The sequence below is a fragment of the Capra hircus genome, chromosome 15, assembly GCF_001704415.2.
Source record: "Capra hircus breed San Clemente chromosome 15, ASM170441v1, whole genome shotgun sequence".
NCBI lineage: Eukaryota > Metazoa > Chordata > Mammalia > Artiodactyla > Bovidae > Capra > Capra hircus.
The window spans coordinates 53,020,593-53,041,042 of record NC_030822.1 but is presented as its reverse complement, the minus strand read 5'-3'; the positions used below and the strand labels follow the sequence as shown (position 1 = coordinate 53,041,042).

Here is a 20,450-nt window from a genome sequence, read left to right as displayed (position 1 = left end):
ACGTCAGCGCTGGGCATAATGATGTCACGACAGGTCCACGTGTATTGTAACAGACACTGTGCTGAACCCTGGGAGTGTGTCCTCTCGCTTAACTCCCATGATCAATCATACCTTGGAGCCCTAATCATACCCAAGTCACACAGCTAAGTGGATGTGTGTCTGTGCTTTCTTCACCCCTAAATCGTGGGCTCTGACTTCTTTGGATCCCAGTTCCTTGAACTCATTTATTCTGCATCAATTGAGGACCTGCTCGGTGCATAGCAGTCCAGATCAGAGGAGCTTGACCTCTGAACAGATAAAGGAGGGTTCATTAATGCTTTATTACTGTTGTTCAGTCACTAAGTCGTGTCTGACTCTTTGTGACTCCATGGACTGCGGCACACAAGGCTTCCCTGTCTTTCTCTATCTCCTGGAGTTTGCTCAAATTCATGTCCATCGAGTCAGTGATGTTATCTAACCTTCTCATCCTCTGCCGCCCTCTTCTCCTATTGCCTTCTGTCTTTCCCAGCATCAGGGTCTTTTTCAGTGAGTTGGCTCTTTGCATCAGGTCGCTAAAGAATTGGGAGTTTTAGCTTTAGCATCAGTCCTTCCAATGAGCATTCAGGGTTGATTTTCTTTAGGACTGACTGGTTTGATCTCCTTGCTGTCCAAGGGACTCTCAAGAGTCTTGGTCCAACACCACAATTCAAAAGCATCAGTTCTTCAGCACTCAGCCTTCTTTATGGTCCAACTCTCACACCCGTACATGACTCCTGGACTATATAGACCTTTGTTGGCAAAGTGATGTCTCTGCTTTTTAATATGCTGTCTAGGTTTGCCATAACTTTTTTTCCAAGGAGCAAGCATCTTTTAATTTCCTGGCTGCAGTCACCATCTGCAGTGATTTTGGAGCCCAAGAAAACAAAATCTGTCACTGCTTCCACTTTCTCTCTGTCTGTTTGCCATGAAGTGATGGGACCGGATGCCGTAATCTTAGCTTTTTGAATGTTGAGGGTTTTTAAAATTTTTTATGAATTTATTTATTTTCGTGCTGGGTCTTCAATGCTGTGCAGGCTTTCCGTTGATGGCAGCGAGCAGGGGCTGCTAGAAGCTGCACAGACTTACTGTGGTGACTTCTCTTGTGGAGCATCAGCTCTAGAGCTCCCGGCTTCAGTAGTTGTGGCTCCCAGGCGCCAGAGCGCAGGCTCTAGTCAGTTGTGGTCCAAGGGTTTAGTTGCTCTGCGGCATGTGAAATCTTCCCAGACCAGGGATCGAACCCGTGTTTCCAGCGCTGGCAGGCGGATTCTTCACCACTGAGCCACCAGGGAAGCCCTGAACATTGTTTTAAGCCAGCTTTTTCACTCTCTTCTTGCACCTTCAGCAAGAGGCTCTTTAGTTCCTCTTCACTTTCTGCCATTAGGGTGGTATCATCTACGTATTTGAGGTTGTGGGTATGTCTCCCAGCAGTCTTGATTCCAGCATGTGATTCAGCCAGCCTCGCATTTTGCCTTACGCACTCTGCATATAAGTTAAATAAGCAGTGTGACAATATACAGCCTTGTCATACTCCTTTCCCAATTTTGAGGCAGTCCGTTGCTCCATGTCTGGTTCTGGCACTTCTTCATCTGCATACAGGTTTCTCAGGAGACAGGCAAGGTGGTCTGCTATTCCCATTTCCTTAAGAATTTCCCACAGTTTGCTGAGATCCACACAGTCAAAGGCTTTAGGGTAGTCAATGAAGAAGTTTTTCTGGAATTCCCTAGCTTTCTCTATGATCCAGCGAATACTGGCAATTTGATCTCTGATTCCTCTGCCTTTTCCAAACCCAGCTTTTACATTTGAAAGTTCTCGGTTCACATACTGCTAAAGCCTAGCTTGAAGGATTTTGAGCATTACTGTACTAGCATGTGAAATAAGTACAGTTGTGCAGTAGTTTGAACATTCTTTGGCATTGCCCTTCTTTGGGATTGGAATGAAGACCTTGTCCAATCCTGTGGCCACTGCTGAGTTTTCAAAATTTGCTGGCATATTGAGTGCAGCACTTTAACAGCATCATCTTTGAGAATTTTAAATAGCTCAACTGGAATTCCATCACTTCCACTAGCTTTGTTTGTAGTAATGCTTCCTAAGGCCCACTTGACTTCACACTCCAGGATGTCTGCTCTAGGTGAGTGACCACACCATTGTGGTTATCCAGGTCATTAAGATATTCAGTTCAGTTCAGTCACTCAGCCATTTCCGATTCTTTGTGACCCCATGAACCACAGCACGCCAGGCCTCCCTGTCCATCACCAACTCCCGGAGTCCACCCAAACCCATGTCCATCGAGTTGGTGATGCCATCCAACCATCTCATCCTCTGTCGTCCCCTTCTCCTCCTGTCCTCAATCTTTCCCAACATAAGGGTCTCTTCAAATGAGTCAGCTCTTCACATCAGGTGGCCAAAGTATTGGAGTTTCAGCTTCAACATCAGTCCTTCCAATGAACACCCAGGACTGATCTCCTTTAGGATGGACTGGTTGGATCTCCTTGCAGTCCAAGGGGCTCTCAAGAGTCTGCTCCAACACCACAGTTCAAAAGCATCAGTTCTTCGGCACTCAGCTTTCCTTATAGGCCAACTCTCACATCCATGACTGCTGGAAAAACTGTAGCCTTGACTAGACAGACCTTTGTTGGCAAAGTAAGGTCTCTGCTTTTTAATATGCTTTTTAGGTTGGTCATAACTTTCCTTCCAAGGAGTAAGCGTCTTATAATTTCATGGCTGCAATCACCATCTGCAGTGATTTTGGAGCCCAGAAAAATAAAGTCAGCCACTATTTCCACTATTTCCCCATCTATTTGCCATGAGGTGATGGGACCAGATGCCATGATCTTAGTTTTCTGAATGTTGAGCTTTTTAAGCCAACTTTTTCATTCTCCTCTTTCACTTTCATCAAGAGGTTCTTTAGTTCCTCTTCACTTTCTGCCTTAAGGGTGGTGTCATCTGCATATCTGAGGTTATTGATATTTCTCCCGGCAGTCTTGATTCCAGCTTGTGCTTCCTCCAGCCCAGTGTTTCTCAAGATGCACTCTGCACATAAGTTAAACAAGCAAGGTAACAATATACATCCTTGACGTACTCCTTTTCCTATTTGGAACCAGTCTGTTGTTCCATGTCTAGTTCTAACTGTTGCTTCCTGACCTGCAGACAGGTTTCTCAAGAGGCAGGTCAGGTGGTCTGGTATTCCCATCTCTTTCAGAATTTTAATGTTTACTTATTTGACTGTGCCGGGTCTTGGTTGCAGCGTGCAGAATTTTTTAGTTATAGCATGTGCGGTCTTATTTCCTTGACCAGGGACCAAACCTGGGGCCCCTGCATGGGAAGCTCAGAGCCTTAGGCACTAGATCACCAGGGAAGGGAAGTCTCCTGAAGGAAGGTTCAGATTTAGCACCGTAAGTTCTGCACAGAGGAGCACCGTGCTGCGGGGGCATGGGGGAGCACAGCTGGGCGCTGCAGTGGTGACATTCGCAACAGGTGCTGAAGGTGACTTAGCAGTTTGCTAAGGGAACGTGTTGGAGGCCATTCCAGTGTCAGCAGAGTGGATTGATAAGGGCCCGCGAGAAGCTCAGCCTGGCCAGAGAGACCCAGGGTTGGTGCAGGGGAGGGAAGCGAGGCAAGGCTGGAGGGACGTGTTGGCACTGGCCTGTCAGGGACCTTTGCCAAAGCCAAGGAGGCAGCGGGTTCCAGTGAGGGAGCTGGCAGAGAAGCCCGTGAGCTGAGGCAGCAGGATTTGATTTGCTGTAGGAAACTCCCCCCTCGGCACCAGGGCAGGGGGTTAAGGGGCAGGGGTGGGACGGGGCGAGTGAGGAGGCGGCAGCCCAACCCAGGACCCCTGCCTCAGGCCTGAAATGATGGGATTGGGGGAGGGTGGTGCTGCCACCTGAGTTTAGTGACTCGGCTCGCTGCCCAGAGCTGTGGTGCCTGCTCGGTGTCCGCCCCCAGACAGGGTGGCCAGGCCTGTGCTCGCCCTTGCCAGCGCCCCGTCCCTCCCACCCCAGCGATCCTCTGCTCTGCGGGTTTACCCACCTCCTTCCTGGCACCCCAGCCTCCAGATGCTGTATGCTGCCTTCCATGTTTTTACTGTTTGAGTTGAATAGATAAATGCATTCATGTCGTTCAAAACTCAAGACACGTAAAAGGCTTAAATTGAGAATTACACCCCCTCTGACCACAGGTAACTACATGTGTTAATCTCTTGTGTGTCCTTCTAGAGTTTCTTTAAGGGAATATAAACATATGCAAACGTGTATTCTTACCCCTTTTCCTGGGTCGTGAAGATCCCCTGGAGAAGGGAGTGGCAACCCACTGCAATATTCTTGGGGCTTCCCTGGTGACTCAGATGGTAAAGAATCTGCCTGCAGTTCGGGACACCTGGGCTTGATCCCTGGGTTGGGGAGATCCCCTGGAGAAAGGACTGGCAACCCACTCCAGTACCCTTGCCTGGAGAATCCCATGGACAGTGGAGCCTGGCAGGCTACAGTCAATGGGGTTGCAAAGAGTTGGACATGAGTGAGTGACTGACATTTTTCTTACACAAAAGGTAGCACCCAACACACTCCTTGTTTTCCTGCTATGTTATCTTAGAGGTCTTTACATCTCAAATATATCAATGTCTAGAAGTTGATATCCAGATGTATTTTATAGATTTTTTAAAAATATTTTTTCTAATTTATCTTAAAACTATTTTTGGTCATGGATTATTTGAAGTGTGTTGTTTGTTTTTTAAATATTTATCTGGCTTCACTGGGTCTTCATTGCGGCATGGGGGATCTTGTTCCCCACAGGGATCGAAACTGGGCTCCCTGCGTTGGGAGCACAGACTCTTCACACTGCACCGCCAAGGAAGTCTTTGCAGATTTATTTCTAAATGTGCATATCAGATACTCGTTATTCTGTTGAATAGCTAGGTGTATTTCATCACATGGCACACTCTGCTCAGCCGCCTCCACTTGATGGACACTCGGGTTGTTTCTAACCTTTTATGACTATAATTACAAGATGGTGAATTTTGTAAATGTTTTCTTTTGTACATGTGTGGGGCTTCCCCGATAGCTCAGTTGGTAAAGAATCCGCCTGCAATGCCGGAGACCCCGGTTCAATTCCTGGGTTGGGAAGACCCCCTGGAGAAGGGATAGGCTACCCACTCCAGTATTCTTGGGCTTCCCTTGTGACTCAGCTGGTAAAGAATCCCCCTGTAATGCAGGAGACCTGGGTTTGATCTCTGAGTTAGATCCCCTGGAGAAGGGAAAGGCTACCCACTCCAGTATTTCGGCCTGGAGAATCCCATGGACTGTATAGTCCGTGGGGTCACAAAGAGTCGGACACGACTGAGTGACTTTCCCAGAGAGAGAGGTACAGGTGTAAGATAAATTTTCCCAGTGCTGAAATTGGCTCAAAGGGCAAACACCTTTCTAACTCTGGTCGAAGAAGCCGAGTCATTCCGAGAGGCTCACCAATTTATGACCCTCATCAGGTTGATTATACTGCCCGTCTCCCCCCAGAAGTGTCACCTGCGTGCCATGTTTTGTGTTTATTTTTGCTGCTCTGATAGGTGAGCAGTGGTATCTCAGGGGAGTTCTGATCTGCCTCCTCTGTCATTCTGGGCAAGGCTGAACACTGATACAGAATCTGGGCTCTGTTTCGGAGTCCTGGGAGTCACCCCACTTCCCGGGTGGGACGTTCTGTGTCTGCTGAGCTTGACCTAAAGCACCACAGGCCAACTGAGCCCAGCCCGTCTTCCTTTGCAGACAAGCACGAGACGAAGCTGAAGGGGGTCATTTACTTCCAGGCCATCGAGGAGGTGTACTATGACCACCTGCGCAGTGCCGCCAAGGTGAGGGCCAGCTCTGGGGAAAGAGGCCTCCAGCCTGCCCACTTCAGAGGCTTGGACCCCTTTCTCATTCTCTTGTAAACTTTCTCTTCCTCTCTTCCTCTCCCAGAAGAGGTTTCTGAGCTTCACTATGGTGACTGAGGTACCCCTCCCCACACACCTCTAACCAGAACTACCGCGTATTAACGCCTCCTGGCCCCGAGGCCCCTGACCCTTCCTTGACTCTCCCCTAAGTCCCTCCCCTCCCCACCGGCCGGAGTGTGGAGTGCAGCGGGGGCAGAGAGCAGGGAGCCCCTGTGAGCTTGAGGGGGCTCACTGGCCTCCTGGCCCTGAGATGCCAGCAGGCCATCTCCCTCCATGGGGGCGGGCCGTGCGGCGGGGAGGCTAAAGGGGGAGTGGGTGCCCTCCGAGATGAGGTCTGGGTGGGAGGACTTTATGGACAGGGGCTGCGGGAGGCTGGGGCCGTTTGCCTCCGTCCCGCCAGGCCCGCGACGCCTGCTCCAGTCCTCGTCTCTGCTCCACTGGGGGCCTGGGGCCAGCACCCCGCTCGCAGCTCTTTCCATCTGTTCCTTTCTTACTGGGAGGGGACTCTGGTCATCCCTTTGCATCTGATTCTTTTGGTATCCTCTTTGTGCCCGAGAGCGCCAAGGAATGGTGTCCTTGCCTGGCAGGGTATGGCCTTGCTGAGGTCTGCGGACTGCCCCATATGTGAGGAGGGGACATCCCAGCCTGGGATGGTGGGGACTGGGCTCCAGGCCTATGGAAGACTCAGGGCGTCCTGGAGGCAGAGAAGGGTGGATGACCAGGCGGGTGTGAGATGCTTCGGGCTGAGCTTCAGCGGTGGGCCCTGGCTCAGACCTTGCTCTCTCCCTCCACAGAGCCCGAACCCGGCCCTCACCTTCTGCGTGAAGACGCACGACCGGCTGTACTACATGGTGGCCCCCTCTGCAGAGGCGATGCGCATCTGGATGGACGTCATTGTCACGGGGGCAGAAGGCTACACTCAGTTCATGAACTGACTGAATGGGGCCCCCTGGACCCAGGAGCCATGCCCAGCCGCCTGCTGCCCTGCCTGCCTCCAGACAGGGAGTTGCACCCTGGGCTCCCAGAGGCCCTGGAGGGCGGAGCACGACTGGGGCTTTTGTACAAGAAGAGACTCTGTAATGTTCTGGAAGGAGCTCGTCCTGTGGGTTTCTGAGCTCTGACCCCCCCCCGAAAAACCAGCCAGGAGATAAAAGTTGAGGAGGGGGCTTTGCCGCCTCCTGGGAGCCCAGAACTTGCGATAGCCTGTTAGGGTCCTGCCCCAGGGCCCACCCAGGCTGAGGCGCCGTCACAGAGGGGCCCCCCGGCACCTGCGCTCCCTGTGTTCTCTTTTCTAAAGGACACGTTATGGTACCAGAATCTGCCAAAGATCCCCTCTTGCCTCAGCCCCCATTGCAGGGGCCTTGAGGGCTGAGTAGCGCCGTATCCAGAGTGGGGTAACAGCTCAGGCGGTGTAATTCCCAAACCCTGCTCTGTCCCATTCTTGTGCCGCGTTTGTATTTTTTATGATTTTTGCTCAAGGACCAGAGACTGAGTGTCATCCTTGAGGTCCCAGCCCAGCCCCTTTTTTCAGACCCACCACCACAGTCACCATAGTGACTGCTTCATCGCCATGGTTACATACTAATTGCCATGGCTCTGTGGCTCAGCCCACTGCTTCAGCTGTGGGCCCATCTGAGGGTACGTGCCATCATCTCTCCAGCCCAGGGCCTTGGGCATCTCCTGCTGGGGATGGGGGGAGGGACTACCTTCACCCTGCCCCCCTGCCTGTGTCTCCAGGCCCTGATACACAGCCTGCTGGCTCCCCCGTCCAGCCCTCCCCTTCCACTCGTGCCTTGCTTAGAGCCAGAAGGGACGAAGCCGGGAACTGGAGGCCAGGGGAGGGGCCATCGGATGGGAGAAGGAGCTAGAAAGGCCGTCCTCAGGGTTCTGGTATATGGCTGAGTTTCTGATGGACAGAGGGCTGTTCAGATGCTCCCTGGAGGAAGTCTTGAGCAGGAGGGGGAGCCCGAGGGTCTGGTTGCCCTCCCCTCAGAATGGGGATGAAATGAAGAGCAGAGGCCCAGGCCTCCAGGTGTCTGGGCTCAGCCCTTTGCGCCTTAACACTAAGCCCACCTCCCTGTCCCCCTTCCCAGCCCTGGACCATGGTTGCCAGGCCTGGGCTGGATGTTTTTCAGTATTTGCAAGCATCTCAGCAGAACAATAAAGCATTTGGACTATGTGTTTGGGAGGCCTGGTTGGTGAGCAGCGTGGGGTTGGGGCTCGTGGGGAAGGAGACTAGGTCTGATCCACGGGGCAGCATCTCTAGCCTATTAAATGTCCCAGGAGGGACCCAGGGCCCAACCATGACCCCCAGGTCCTTGCCCTGCCCCCACTCCACTGTGACCAAGGACTGGGCTGGGGCAGGGGCCGGGAGGGGGTGGGCTGTCCAGGAATAAAGGATCGAGGCACAGGAGAAGGTAGGGATGTGTGTGGAGGTTGAATCGGCAGGAGCTGCAGCCAGATGGAGACCTGAAGACCCGTCACTGTGGCAGGAGGCTGAGCAGGAGGGCGGCTGCGAGGCAGTAGGGCGCCAGGAAAGTGGTCTGGGCCCCTGAGCTCAGCCGGTCCCCATAGCGGTCCAGCAACATCAGGGCCACACCATTGGTCCAGTCAAACCCCTCCTGGAGAAAGGTAAGGTCCATGGGGCAAGACCCCTGGGCCAGGCCCCCAAGTCCTCTTAAGGGTTGTGGGATCCCCACCTAGAGACACAGGCCCACCAGCCCCAGGGGTACCAGGGAGCACCAGTTGGGCTCCTCCCTGGGATCCAGCCTCCACAGAAGAAACTGAGGCCCAGAGAGGGGAGGTCATGGCCAGTTATGGGGACAGCAGAGCCCTGAAGCTCCCTGGAGGACGTGGCCCACTCACCTGAACTTCATACTCCCCTCCACCACCTGGCTGTCCACCATTGCTGATGTCATACTTAGGACAAGAGGATGAGCTTTAAGGTCAAGCCCTGCCCCAGCCCCCAACCCCAGGCCTCTAGGGAAGCAAGAAATGGGAGCCCCTTACAGGGAGAAGCTGCTCTGGCCAGCGGCTGAGCCCTGCAGTGCCCAAGGATGACCACCAGGTGCCACCACTGCCCCAGGTATACTGGGCACGGGCTTTGCAAAGCCTGACAATTCCCCATCTCACCCTGGGCAGGAGAACCCCAGGGACTGGGCTTATGGCCAGCTCACCTTCTCATACATGGCTGACTTTTTGGAGTAGACATCAAAGTTGGTTCGGATCCAATTCTGGGCCAGCTGGAAAGCTACTTCCTGGGCTTTGGCTGAAGGAGACTTGGCCAGACCTAGACCCCACCCATGGTAAGACCCTGAATCTCCAGAGCCCCCATCCCAGGGGTAGCAGAGTCCCGAACCTTATTCTCCTCAATGAGGGAAAGAAGCCCAGGTGCTAAGACCTCCTTCCTGGAACCAGAAGCCAAGCTGCTCTTAATCTAGGTTGGCCTAAGGAGAGCGGAGGGTTGGTTCCCCTGACAGGTGGGGGCAGGAGTAACTGTTTGCTGGGAGGCTGAGAGAGCAGAGAAGCTAGAGAAAGGCCTCTGCATCCTTTGTTCTCGCCTCCCCAGTGCCAGGGAGGCCAAGCCTCTACCCTCGTGGGGTTGAGGTGGGGTAGGCCCCATCCTTGCCTTGCTACCTCTGATGACCAGGTCCTGCAGGGGGGCCCAGGCATTGGGGAAGTCCCATTGCTGTCCTGTCTTCTGGAGAGAGGTCGGGATTCCATACTGGTAGGTGAGGATCCGGCTGTCCTAGAAAGTTCCAGACATCATGACTGTGGGCGGGGGCTGGATAGGGAGCCAAGAGGCTGGGCCCTCCTAAAGCTAGGTGACCTCTCCTGGGCCTTCTCTTCTTGGCTCACAGCCGCCCCCTTGTGGCCGACGTGGGGCCTGCAGGCTAAGGCACTGGGTGGAGTTGGGGTGTGTGGCTGCCACTTACCAGAGGTCACAAGTCAGGGAGCAAGCAGGTGGTCCTGCCCCTCGTGTAGCAGCCCACCGTGCTCCAGGTATGCCTCACCTCCAGGTATTTCAGAGCTTTATCCACATCGTCTGGGTCAGAGAAGCAGCCGGCCCAGAGAGGAGCAAAGTTGGATGGGTAAAACTCCAGATTCTTCTTCTCATTCTCAAGGTCATAGTCAAACCAGGCCCCTTTGTCCTCATCCCACAGCACGTCCTTCAGGGCAGCCATGCGCTCGGCTCGCAGATTTCTGTACTTTGCTGCTTCAGAGTCATTCCCTGGGGCAACACTGCCTTTAGGCTAAGCCACAGGGCCCCCCGCCTCCCAGGGGGTCTAGTTTGACCCCCGGTTGTCCTCCCTCGGGCTCAGAGGTCCTGAGCACCAAGGGGCCATGCTGATGTGGAGCAGAGCCTACCGCATTTCATGCCTCTAGCACCGGGACTTCCCTGAGCACATGGTCCCGAGCAGCTCCCAGGCCCTGCACCGGCCTGTCCCAGGTTTGTCCTCACAGGGACGCCAGCCGGCTGTGTGGATTCCCCTGGCTCTGAGGGGTCAAAGGGCAGGGAGAGGGGACAGAAGGGTTTGGATCTGTGGGGTAGGGTGTCCCCTCCTAGATCCTTGCAGTGAGAAAGGGAGGGACACGGCTGCTTTGGGGGTGCGGGGTGAGGCTGGGGAGCTGGAGGTCCTCCCCTCATGGTCCTCCTTGCAGCTCCACTGCCAAGGCCGAGGCAGGGACCCGAGCTGGGCTAGCGCCCTTCTTCCCTTCCCCGTGGGCATGCGTACCCAGTCTGGAGTAGAAGTTGCTCATGAGCCCCTCCACCTGGCACAGGAAGGCGTTGAGGTCAACCGGCACCAGCTTGCTGGTTCGGATGCTGCTGAGTGAACTGGGGTTCCGGCCTCCCACGAGCCAGCGTGAGGAGAAGTCCCAGCCAGACTCGGCCCCGGCCTTGAGCTCGGCCAGCAGAGCTTCCCGGTTCCCTGTGAGGCCAGGGCAGCGGCAGAAGCGGGGCCAGGGCCTGACGCGCCGCCCAGGCCCATGCTCAGCCCCTCCCTTCCTGCTGCTCACCTTCCGGCAAGGTGGCGGCCAGCTCTGCGTCTTTGCTGTAAGACTCTGGCCTGGTGAGGGGAGAGTGGGGGGGCCTGGCACTGCGGCTCTAGGCCCTCCATGCCCGCGCAGGAGGCCCAGCCATGCTGGCTCAGCCGTCCTGGGGCCCCAGACTACCCAGGGCTATCAGCTCACCATCTGAGAGGTGGGACTCAGTCCCCTACCCTCCTGCCCAGGGAAGTCCTGACACTCAAACCAGACGGAACACACAACAGGTTGAGAGGCTGGCCAGGTGGGTCCTCACCTAGGGCCCCCGTAAGGGACTTCATAGCGATTCAGGCTGTAGCTCTTTCCCCCGGAACTCACGGAGATGCTCCTGTTCTTAGTCCAAAAGTCCAGCTCCGAGGCCAGGGTCTCAATGTGGTCCCTGGGGTGAAGCCGGGCACTCTCTCCGTCCAGGCGCCCCGCACCAGCCCCGCCCCAGCCCCGCCCGGGGGAGTCTCAGGAAGGGGGTGCAGGGCAGCACCGGGAGGGGTGCCTACCGTAGGAAGGTGGTGTCGTTGGTGTGGGCCACGTAGCAGTCCATCATGAGGGTCAGGAGCGGGGGCTGGCTCCGTTGCAGGTAATACACGCGGGCCCCATTGGGGACGTTTCCGTACCTGCCGAGAGGAGGCCTGCTGACTGGCCCACCTGGCTGCCAGAGCCGAGGCAAACCCGCCCCAGGCCCACGGCATCTGCTCCCCCCACCCTGTCTGGATGCCCACCCTGCCTCATGTCTGCACCAGGTCCAGGAAGTTCTGCAGCATGCCCTTCACTGTCTCGGGCATCTCAGAGAGGAGCAGACCCTCCATCACCCAGTAGGAGTCCCTGGCAGGGGGACAGACAGCTCAGGCATTGCTCACACCACCCTCTGCCCCGCACACCTGGGCCAGGCCAGGGCACCCAGCCCACTCAAGATGTCTTGCTGGCACTGGGCTCCCCTCCCCACCCCTCACCCTCCTGCAACCCCTGGCTGCTCACCAGTAGTAGAATTCCACAAAGCGCCCACTGGGCACAATGAAGGGGTGTCTTGAGTAGATCAGCGAGAACTGCTCGGGGTGGCTGAAGACCTCTGGCTTCACCTGGAGTCAGGAGAGAGGACATGGGCACCCGGGGCCCATGTGGCTTTCCATACTGGCTGGTGGCCCTGCAGCCTGGGCTTGGACTCTGGCTCTGGCGCTGCTCAGCCGTGTGGCCTTGGTCCAGGCCTGGGCCGTGGGGAGTCTAGTCTGCTGACCCCCACGTGGCGGCCTCTAGAATCCCAGCAAAAGCAATGGTGTGCAGGAGCCTGGACCCCCTCAGCCCAGCATCCCAGTGCTCACCACACAGCAGCCAGTATTAGCAGCCAGCTGGTAGGAGTTTCCTCTGGCTCCCAGTGCCCCTCGAATCTCTGTGGCCACCATGAAGCCAGGCCCAGAGGCTCAGGGCCCCCAGTTCTGGCCCTCAACAGCTTTCTCCAGTGAGGCGGGCGTGGATGGGCGTGCCCGGGGAGAGCGTGGGAGCGCCAGAGCAGGGCTGGCTGCTCTACATCAGGTGTTTTCTGTTCATCCCCTCCCAGCCCTACACACGTGAGGGGGTTTAGTGGGAGAGAGGTCAGCCTGACAGAGATTTGGAGGGGAGCAGAGGAAGGGGCTGAGGGTTTCCCCTTTGGGTGGGGGCTGCTGAGGAAGCAGCCCAAGCCGGCACATGCATGACCCTGGAGCACCACTCTGTGCAGTGGGTGCCTGGGTCCTGGGGCCGGGCTGGAGGACAGGAGCTGTGCAGCCTTGGGCAAACGGCTACCCTCTCTGAGCCTCAGACAAAGGGGAGAAAGTGCGTAACAGACCGTGCTGAGCACAGGCCTGGGCCAGAATCAGAGGGAGCAATTATGGTTCCTGAGCAGAGGCTTGGCCCGAGGAGATCAGGCAAGAGGGAGCCCAGCAGGGGAGTGAACAGTCACCGTGGGGTGTGAAGGGCAGGACGGGGCAGCTAGGGGTAGAGGATGAGCTCGGTTTGCCTGGGGGAGGCTGGGAGGGCTTCAGGGAGGAGGTGAGGAGTTAGAAGTAGATGTTGCCCTCCTCCCTCTCAGAAGTTCTTTTTGGAGAGTCCTGTTCAAGGACTGCGTTCTCAGGAAATAGGTCCCAGTGTCTTGCTGGGTCCACATCAGGTGTTTTCTGTTCATCCCTTCCCAGCTCTACACAGGTGAGGGCGTAGAGGGAACAGGAAGGGCCCTAGGCGGCTCACCCGTTCCCCACCTCCATCTCCCTCTGCCTGGTCCAGGGCACTGATACCTTCTTTCCCAGCTTCTTCCAGAGTTGGTGTAGCTGCCCTGCCCAGGCTCGCAGCTTGGGGTCCAAGATCTTCTGCAGAAACTGGGGGCTGAAAGACCACGGGGCCCATAGGGTTGAGGGTGGCAGCCCTGAGCGAAGGCCCCTCTCCTGTTCCATGTCCAGGGTTGTACCTGTCTCTCCAGTCCTCAGGGGTCCAGGGCTGCAGTTCCTGCCCCACAGCCCAGAAGTGTTCTTGGACAAACACTTGCAGCTCCTGCAGGGGGATGCTGAGGTTGTAGGCCTGGGCCAGCTCGTGGAAGTGCCTCAGGACTTGGTCTGGGGGACAGGCAGCAGGAGGGGTCAGCGGGACCCTAGGGAGCCTTCCCTGATCAGATAACCCCTGCCTGCCTGGTCTTGCCCCCTGCCTTTTGGTGGAAGGTTCAGGAGAAGGCGGGGCCCCCAGGGTTTTCACCTGGAGCTGAGGACAGTGGCATGTCCACAAACTGCTTATCATCCTGGTAGAGTCTGGCCATCTGAACTTGCCGCAGGAGCTCCCCATGGCAGTAAATCTGGCTGCGGGGAGAGTCAGGGAGGGGAGTAGGATGGGTCACCACCAACAGGGGAGAAGGAAACGGGAGTCTGGGGCGTGTTGACTGGGAGGGGCGAGAACTGTGTGTGTGCCAGGGCACGTGCACGTGTGTGCCTGTGCACGTGTGTGCCTGTGCAAGTGTGGTAGGGGTTTGTGGGTGGTGGTGACGTCAGGGCTAAGAGAACGCAGAGGGTCCTTGTGCAGTAAAGGACCTAAACAGCTGCCTGAGCCTAGCTCATTGGTTAGTTTGAAACAGTATGGAAAGCCAGGTGGACAAGAGGAGGGAGGGCGCTGTAGCTCAGAGCGTGTCCACACCAGGAGTCTCCTGTTCATCCTCTCCCAGCTCTACGCAGTGTGAGGTGGTTTTAGTGGGAGAGAGGTCAGCCGATCAGGGATTCAGAGGGGAGGAGCAGAAGGGGCTCGGATCTGTTCTCACTGGGCTGGGGGGCTGGCGAGGAGCCCGGAGCGCTGCTCAGTGGCGCTTTGATCAGCGATTGTGGGGTGGACCAGCTCTGTGTTCAGTGGCTCCGTGTAGACCCAACTAGAAGGGCTTGTGGCAAAACCCTGTGGGTTGTACTCAGTGACTGCAACGAAAAGTTTAAACCAGGAAATTTCCAGATGCAGTGTACGATACTCACCATATGGGAGAGGATTACTAGCTTGCTATTGGATATTGGTGGAAACATCCTCTGTGATTGAAAAACACAAAACATTCTTGAAACCATGAAATGCCCATAATGCCTTGGGTGATGTCAGAAACACTCTGATAAAGAAGGCAATGCCCCGGGAGTTCCTGAACGATGGAAATGGTTTCCGCAGGAGCACGCTGCTGGGGGAATGCAAGGAGGTACTTTCTGTATTCAAGGGCAGGTGGCCTCACTTCCTGCAGGGCTGACTGGGGAAGCAACAGAGAAGCCACTAGGAGGTGCTCCATGAATAGCTTTTTATTGACCAAGCAAAAACTTGGTCATTTACTGATGGCAGTTCAAAGTGGACAGACAGTATCTTGGTTGGAAAGCCACTGCACCCTAACTGCCTGATGGAGATCTTTGGAAAACATAAGAACAAGCCAGCCCCATGGGCTGAATTGCAAGCTGTTTCCCTTGCAGTGGGGCTTCCCCTGGTGGCTCAGATGGTAAAGAGTCCACCTGCAATGCAGGAGACCTGGGTTCGATCCCTGGGTCGGGAAGATACCCTGGAGAAGGAAATGGCAACCCACTCCAGTATTCTTGCCTGGGAAATCCCTTGGACAGAGGAACCTGGCAGACTACAGTCCATAGGATCATAGAGAGTCAGCCACAGCTGAGTGACTAACACTTTCACTTCCCTTGCAGTGATGGAAGAAGTGAATGAAGAAAGCCCCTATGTTTGGCTTTATATTGATTCATAGACATCAATGTGTTCTATTTTAATGCACTATTCAAATTCCCATAGTGTTTCCATGGGACCATGCCACAAAAGGGCATCATTGCCCTTCTGTCTGACCATATGGCCAGGCCATTGGCCCCTGACCGAGAGTAGGCAAAAACCCAAACACAGCGACAAACAGTATGTAACTCAGCCCACCGAGCTGATTTGATTTTGTCTTCTTTGATAAGAGTGGTAGTCTTTCAAACAGTATGTTGTATGTTCACCTTGGAACTGCCATCCATAAACCAAGCAATTCATTGTCAGTCAATCAGGAGCTGTTCATAGGGCACTTGCCCAGGTGACAGCTGAATCTGGTAGTTCCTTAGGTGGTTTCAGCATCATCCCTAGGGGAAAAGAGTCTGCCTGCTCTTAAATACGCTGAGTAACTCTCCATTCCCCCAGGAGCATGGTCCTGCATAAACCGTTTCCATTTTCTTATGGAACTCCTCTGGGCCTCTCCCTCCGCCTTAGACCATTTTCCAATATCACCCAAGATAATATGGGCATTTCAGGTTTCAAGATTATCTTTTGACCTTCAGTCATAGGGAAAGCTTCAATTAATATCTGATAGCAAACTAGTACCTGCCTCTCCAGTTACCAGAAATTCTTTAGTCCAAAGTCTCAGCTGGGAGATGCCCAAAGACTTTTCCTCTAAGTCCCAGTCTGTGCTCCGCAGAAGAAGGCTACAATCTGTGTGGACTCAGGCAATCTTATTGGTTCTCATTTGGAACAGTCAGTTAATATTGCTTGAGGCATGGCTTTACATGTCTTCTGCTTTGTAATACTAGACAGTGGAAACATCCCCCAGTCAGGCACAATATCCATTCCCGTAATACATTCAGGTAAAATAGATGCAGTCACTTCCCAATAGAACTGTTCAAGCACCAACTTTCATTCAAACTTTCATCTTGGTTGCACCAACCCTTGCATCCCTCACTGTGCACCACTTAGAACTTCAGCAAGGTTTGGGTTTTGAGTACCAGGGAGGGTAAGCGTTCCTCATCAATCATGACATTCATTTCCATAAAACATTCAGGCAAAGGAGAAACAATCCTTTGACATAAAGCCTGTTTAAACATTCCATTTTTTTAATATTACCTTTCACCTTCATCCCATCAACTCTTGCATTTCTATATCCTCTTAATCTGACTGTAGCCTCTTTTAGGTCCTCACCAGTGGCTTTTGGTACCTCAGTGCATGGGGTTCCTATGTCACAGAGTCCAGGAGCCTCCTCTACCCTCTGGCCATTTTGCCCACTGCTATGTATCCGGTTTTGGGTCTCCAGTGTGGGACAGAGCTAAGGGATCCTGACCCAACCATCAACCTTTATCTTGATTATATTTTGGCACCATTGCCCCAGCAGATTGGAGGTCAGGCTTCGTGTTGCTGCCTGTGTCTTGCTCCCAAGTTGCTCCCAAGTAGGGTGAATAGATTTTTCTCAGGCCTTTTCATTTTGGATGACCTGCAGGGGTTCCCATTGGTTCAGTCAACCTTGAAGGATGCTGCATGGAAACCTTTCTTTCGACCCTATCCACAGTCCATGGGGACGCAAAGAGTCAGACACGAATGAAGCCACTTAGCGTGCATGCCCATAGTTGCTTTATTCATCCCGTTTCTTGAAAAGAAGTCAGTCCTTTGACTCTCCCTCTTTTCTTCCTCTTTTGTTTTGCTCCCATAAATGTTTGCTTTATTTACTCCTTTTTTTTTTTTTTTTTTTTGGTCATGCAGCAGGGCTTGCAGGATCTTAGTTCTCCCACCAGGGCTCGAACCCATGCCCTTGACACTGAAAGTGCAGATCCTAACTACTGTGCTGCCAAGGAATTTCTTATTCACCCCATCTTTAAAAATTTTTATTCATTTACTTATTTTTGGCTATGCTGGGTCTTTGGTGCTCGTTTCAGAGCATGCGCTGTAGGGCTCTCCGGCTCAGTAACTAAGGCTCACAGGCTTAGCTGCTCTGTAGCATATGGGATCTTCCCGGACCAGGGATCAAACCTGTGTTCTCTGCATTGGTAGGCGGATTCTTAACCACTGGACCACCAGGAAGTCCTCACCCCATTCTTAATAACTGTTTCAGGATGCCTATCCTGCTGGGACGAGACCACTGGCTCTGTCCTCTGTCTATACATTCTCTTGGGAATCAATCTCATTTTCTTCATTATTTGTTGTTTCAGAATAATTTTTTCCTTAGGAAACGGCTCTGGGGCTAGTGGCTGCACATCAGGGCAGTCAGAAGCAGGACCTTCCCCAATACATCCTGTTAGCAGAGGCCCTGAGACCAGAGACTGTATTTAGGACTGACCAGAATCTTAGTTTGGCTTATCTCTCACTTTCATTTTTGCTATTCTAGATGACAATAACCAAGAAATTCTATTTTTTATTTTTTTCTTCTTATTTTGAACTTTCTTATGAATTTGGTCGGCTAATACCCCAAGAGCTGGATCCATCAGCTCTAACTTCCATTGGTAACTTTTACCTCCAGTAACTGATCACAACAAAACCGCTATTCTGAACACATGGGTGACCCTGTGGCCATCCAGGAATGAAAAGACGCTCATTCCTTGCCCTTTCATCTTGCACTTTCCAAACCACGTGTTTTAGTGAGACAAGATCATCCTAGCAAATCACACATGTTCTGACAACAATTACAATAGTGCAATAAAATTCTGTCACCAAGAGTTAGCTTGGATGCCACCCCCAGGTCAAAACGATAGCCCCCAACAAGATTGCCTGCACTCCCAGCACCTGTTATGAGTTTAGGGGTCTTGAAGTTTCCACCACTTCTGACCACTGGCTACAAGTTCAGGGGTTCCCATGAGAATTTGCTAGAATTAAAGTTTTAGTGATTTACAAGAACGGTTCACAGAACTCAGGAAAGCACTATATTGTGATTGCAATATAATTCTCATAAGGGTACAAGTCAGGACTGGCCAAACGAAGACACATACAGGACAAGGTCTGGGAGAGTCCTGAGCACAGAGCTTCTGTGTTCTCTCCCCATAGAATCAGGACACGTCAACCTCCTGGCACATTAAAATGTCAACCAAAATGAGGCTGCACTGAACTTTGGTGTCCAGAGTTTTTCTTGGGGTTTCATTGCATAGGTGCATGCCCAGACGTGTGCTAGTTCGCTTCAGTCACGTCTGACTCTGCGACCCTATGGACCGTAGCCCTCCAGGCTCCTCTGTCCAGGGGATTCTCCAGGCAAGAATCCTGGAGTGGGTTGCTGTGCCCTCCTCCAGGAGATCTCTCCAACCCAGGGGTCAAACCTGTGTTTCTTATGTCTCCTGCATTGGCAAGTGGGTTCTTTACCCCTAGTGCCACCTGGGAAGGTCCATTGCATAGGTACAATTGATTAAATCATCAACTATGTGATTAAATCCAATCTTCTGCCCTCTTCCTTCTCCAGAAGTCAGGAGGTCAGGCTGGAATCAGGTACCCCAAAGCCCCAACCCTCTAAGCACTTCATCTTCTAACACGACCTATCCTGCTTTCGTCATCTTATTAGCATGACTCATCTAGGGACTCACCACGAGTCACCTCACTCATAGAAGCTATTTGAGCTTAACCTGAACACCAAAGACACTCCTATCACTTGGGAAATTTCCAAGATCTTAAGAGTTGTATTCCAGGAACTCAGGACAAAGACTGGACAAATTCTTTGTTATACAATATGTTGTTTGTGCAGTAAACAGTTGACATAGCAGATTGTGTTCATACCCTGTACATTTCAAAGACAGTCTGATACATGCCTAAGAGATACCTTCTAAGCTCCTGGGGCCCTACCTGATACATTTTTGTTTACTGGGACCTTAGACCATGCCAGATATTTCATCCTATTAATGTGATTTAAGGTGGGGGCTGAGGGCCACCCATTATCATTTTGACCTTTAGAGACCTGGAGAATGAGTAACTAGGGTCACCCTGAGGATACACTACATCCCTGTAACTGATCCCCAGTAAAAATTCACGGATGCCAAGGCATCTGGCTGGCCACGCCTCATGTTGTGTATTAAACTGTAACCATGAGTATAAACATTTGGTGAGTACTAGTGGAAGATATGGGCTCCCCCAGTGGCCCAGGGGTAAAGAACCTGCCTGCCAACGCAGGAGACATGGGTTCGATCTCTGGGTCGGGAAGATCCCCTGGAGAAGGGCATGGCAATCCACTCCTGTATTCTTGCCTGGAGAATCTCACAGACAGAAGTCTGATGGGCTATAGTCCATGGGGTCCCAAAAGTCAGACACAGCTTAGAGACAACAACCATCACCAGTGAACTTCTATTATTACTTCTCTTGCTTGTTATATAATAATAACCTTAATAATAACCTTCATGGACCTCATTTTCTACTTCACTGCTGCAACCCAGGAGGCATAGCAAGAACTCAATAAACCCATGATGAAGTGAGAGTGGCTGCCCTGTGAGTTCCAGAAGCAGGATGAGGTCACTCATCCCTGCTATTTGGAGATGGAAACTGTGGCTCTGAAAAGAGGTTTGGTCATGGAGGTCAGAGGTCAAACCCAGGAGCTCCTTGCAGGTCCTTACTCCCACTCTCACATCCAAGGCAGGGATATTAAGCAAAAAGTTTCCCAGAACAACCCTGAGAACACGCCTGCACAGTTCAAGGAGCAGCTAGAAGGGAGGGCGGAGGGAGGAGGGAGGGAACGCTCCCTGGGTGGCAGGCTCCTGGCCTGTGTCCAGCCGCCCACAGGCCACCCCATCTTTTCCCAGCGCTGGGGGTCAGTGCCCAGCACAGAGCCTGAGACCTGATCTCCTTCCCTTCCCTCCTCTCTGGAGGGCTGACCCCGATGCTTGAGCTCTCCCCACGGCCCTCCAGACCTGGCCTTCTGGCTGCAACCCCAGCTGCCTTCTCCGCTTCTACCTTTCACAGGGTGGGGGCAGGGCCTCCTGGGACTCCAGCCCCAACCCCAGCAGGAGCAGCAGACGCAGCCCCCAGGTCCTCCCCTGCATGACGCTGTGGCTGCGGCCAAACGGGAGCGCCAGGTGCCTCCTGCTAGCCAGGGCGCAGCCTGCTCGCCTCGCCCGACAACCCGGGGCAACCAAAGTCCAGGTCTGAGGCGTGGCCACACGGAGCTGGACCACGCAGACCGCTCGCTGCTCCTGCTCTCAGGGGCCGCCCCTGCCCCCTGACTTTGTCTTTTTCCTCCCCTTCTGTTTCTCAGCCTCAACTGGGGCCTCCTGCTCAGGCCCTTCCCACAGAGGCGGGGTGA

General features: G+C 53.6%; 2 protein-coding genes across 4 annotated transcripts in view; one reads left to right on the top strand and one right to left on the bottom strand.

The window, feature by feature from the left end:
- Positions 1-8,111, top strand: part of PHLDB1 (pleckstrin homology like domain family B member 1) — a 49,012-nt gene extending 40,901 nt beyond the window's left edge. For all 3 annotated transcript variants that reach the window (XM_018059710.1, XM_018059711.1, XM_018059712.1), the window contains 2 exons: positions 5,766-5,851; positions 6,727-8,111. In XM_018059710.1, the coding sequence (XP_017915199.1) occupies positions 5,766-5,851; positions 6,727-6,867 (227 nt within the window). In that variant the 3' untranslated portion in view covers positions 6,868-8,111. The remainder of the gene's footprint in view (positions 1-5,765; positions 5,852-6,726) is intronic.
- On the bottom strand, positions 8,167-20,190 carry TREH (trehalase). Its single transcript, XM_018059713.1, has 14 exons — positions 20,102-20,190; positions 13,691-13,791; positions 13,410-13,554; positions 13,240-13,327; positions 11,951-12,051; positions 11,473-11,589; positions 11,235-11,357; positions 10,952-11,001; positions 10,669-10,863; positions 9,946-10,163; positions 9,569-9,680; positions 9,109-9,221; positions 8,798-8,851; positions 8,167-8,553 (listed from the first exon to the last, which is right to left on the bottom strand). The coding sequence occupies exons 1-14, from the start codon at positions 20,188-20,190 to the stop codon at positions 8,413-8,415; spliced, it is 1,647 nt and encodes a 548-aa protein (XP_017915202.1). The 3' UTR covers positions 8,167-8,412.

Excerpts from the sequence above, each read along its gene's own strand:
- TREH (XM_018059713.1), bottom strand. The coding sequence starts at position 20,190 with ATGCAGGGGAGGACCTGGGGGCTGCGTCTGCTGCTCCTGCTGGGGTTG. Across the intron at positions 13,328-13,409 it reads CCTGAGGACTGGAGAGACAG|CCCCCAGTTTCTGCAGAAGA; the intron begins GTACAACCCTGG and ends GTGGTCTTTCAG. Across the intron at positions 11,590-11,950 it reads TTTGTGGAATTCTACTACTG|GTACGGAAACGTCCCCAATG; the intron begins GTGAGCAGCCAG and ends TCCTCTCGGCAG.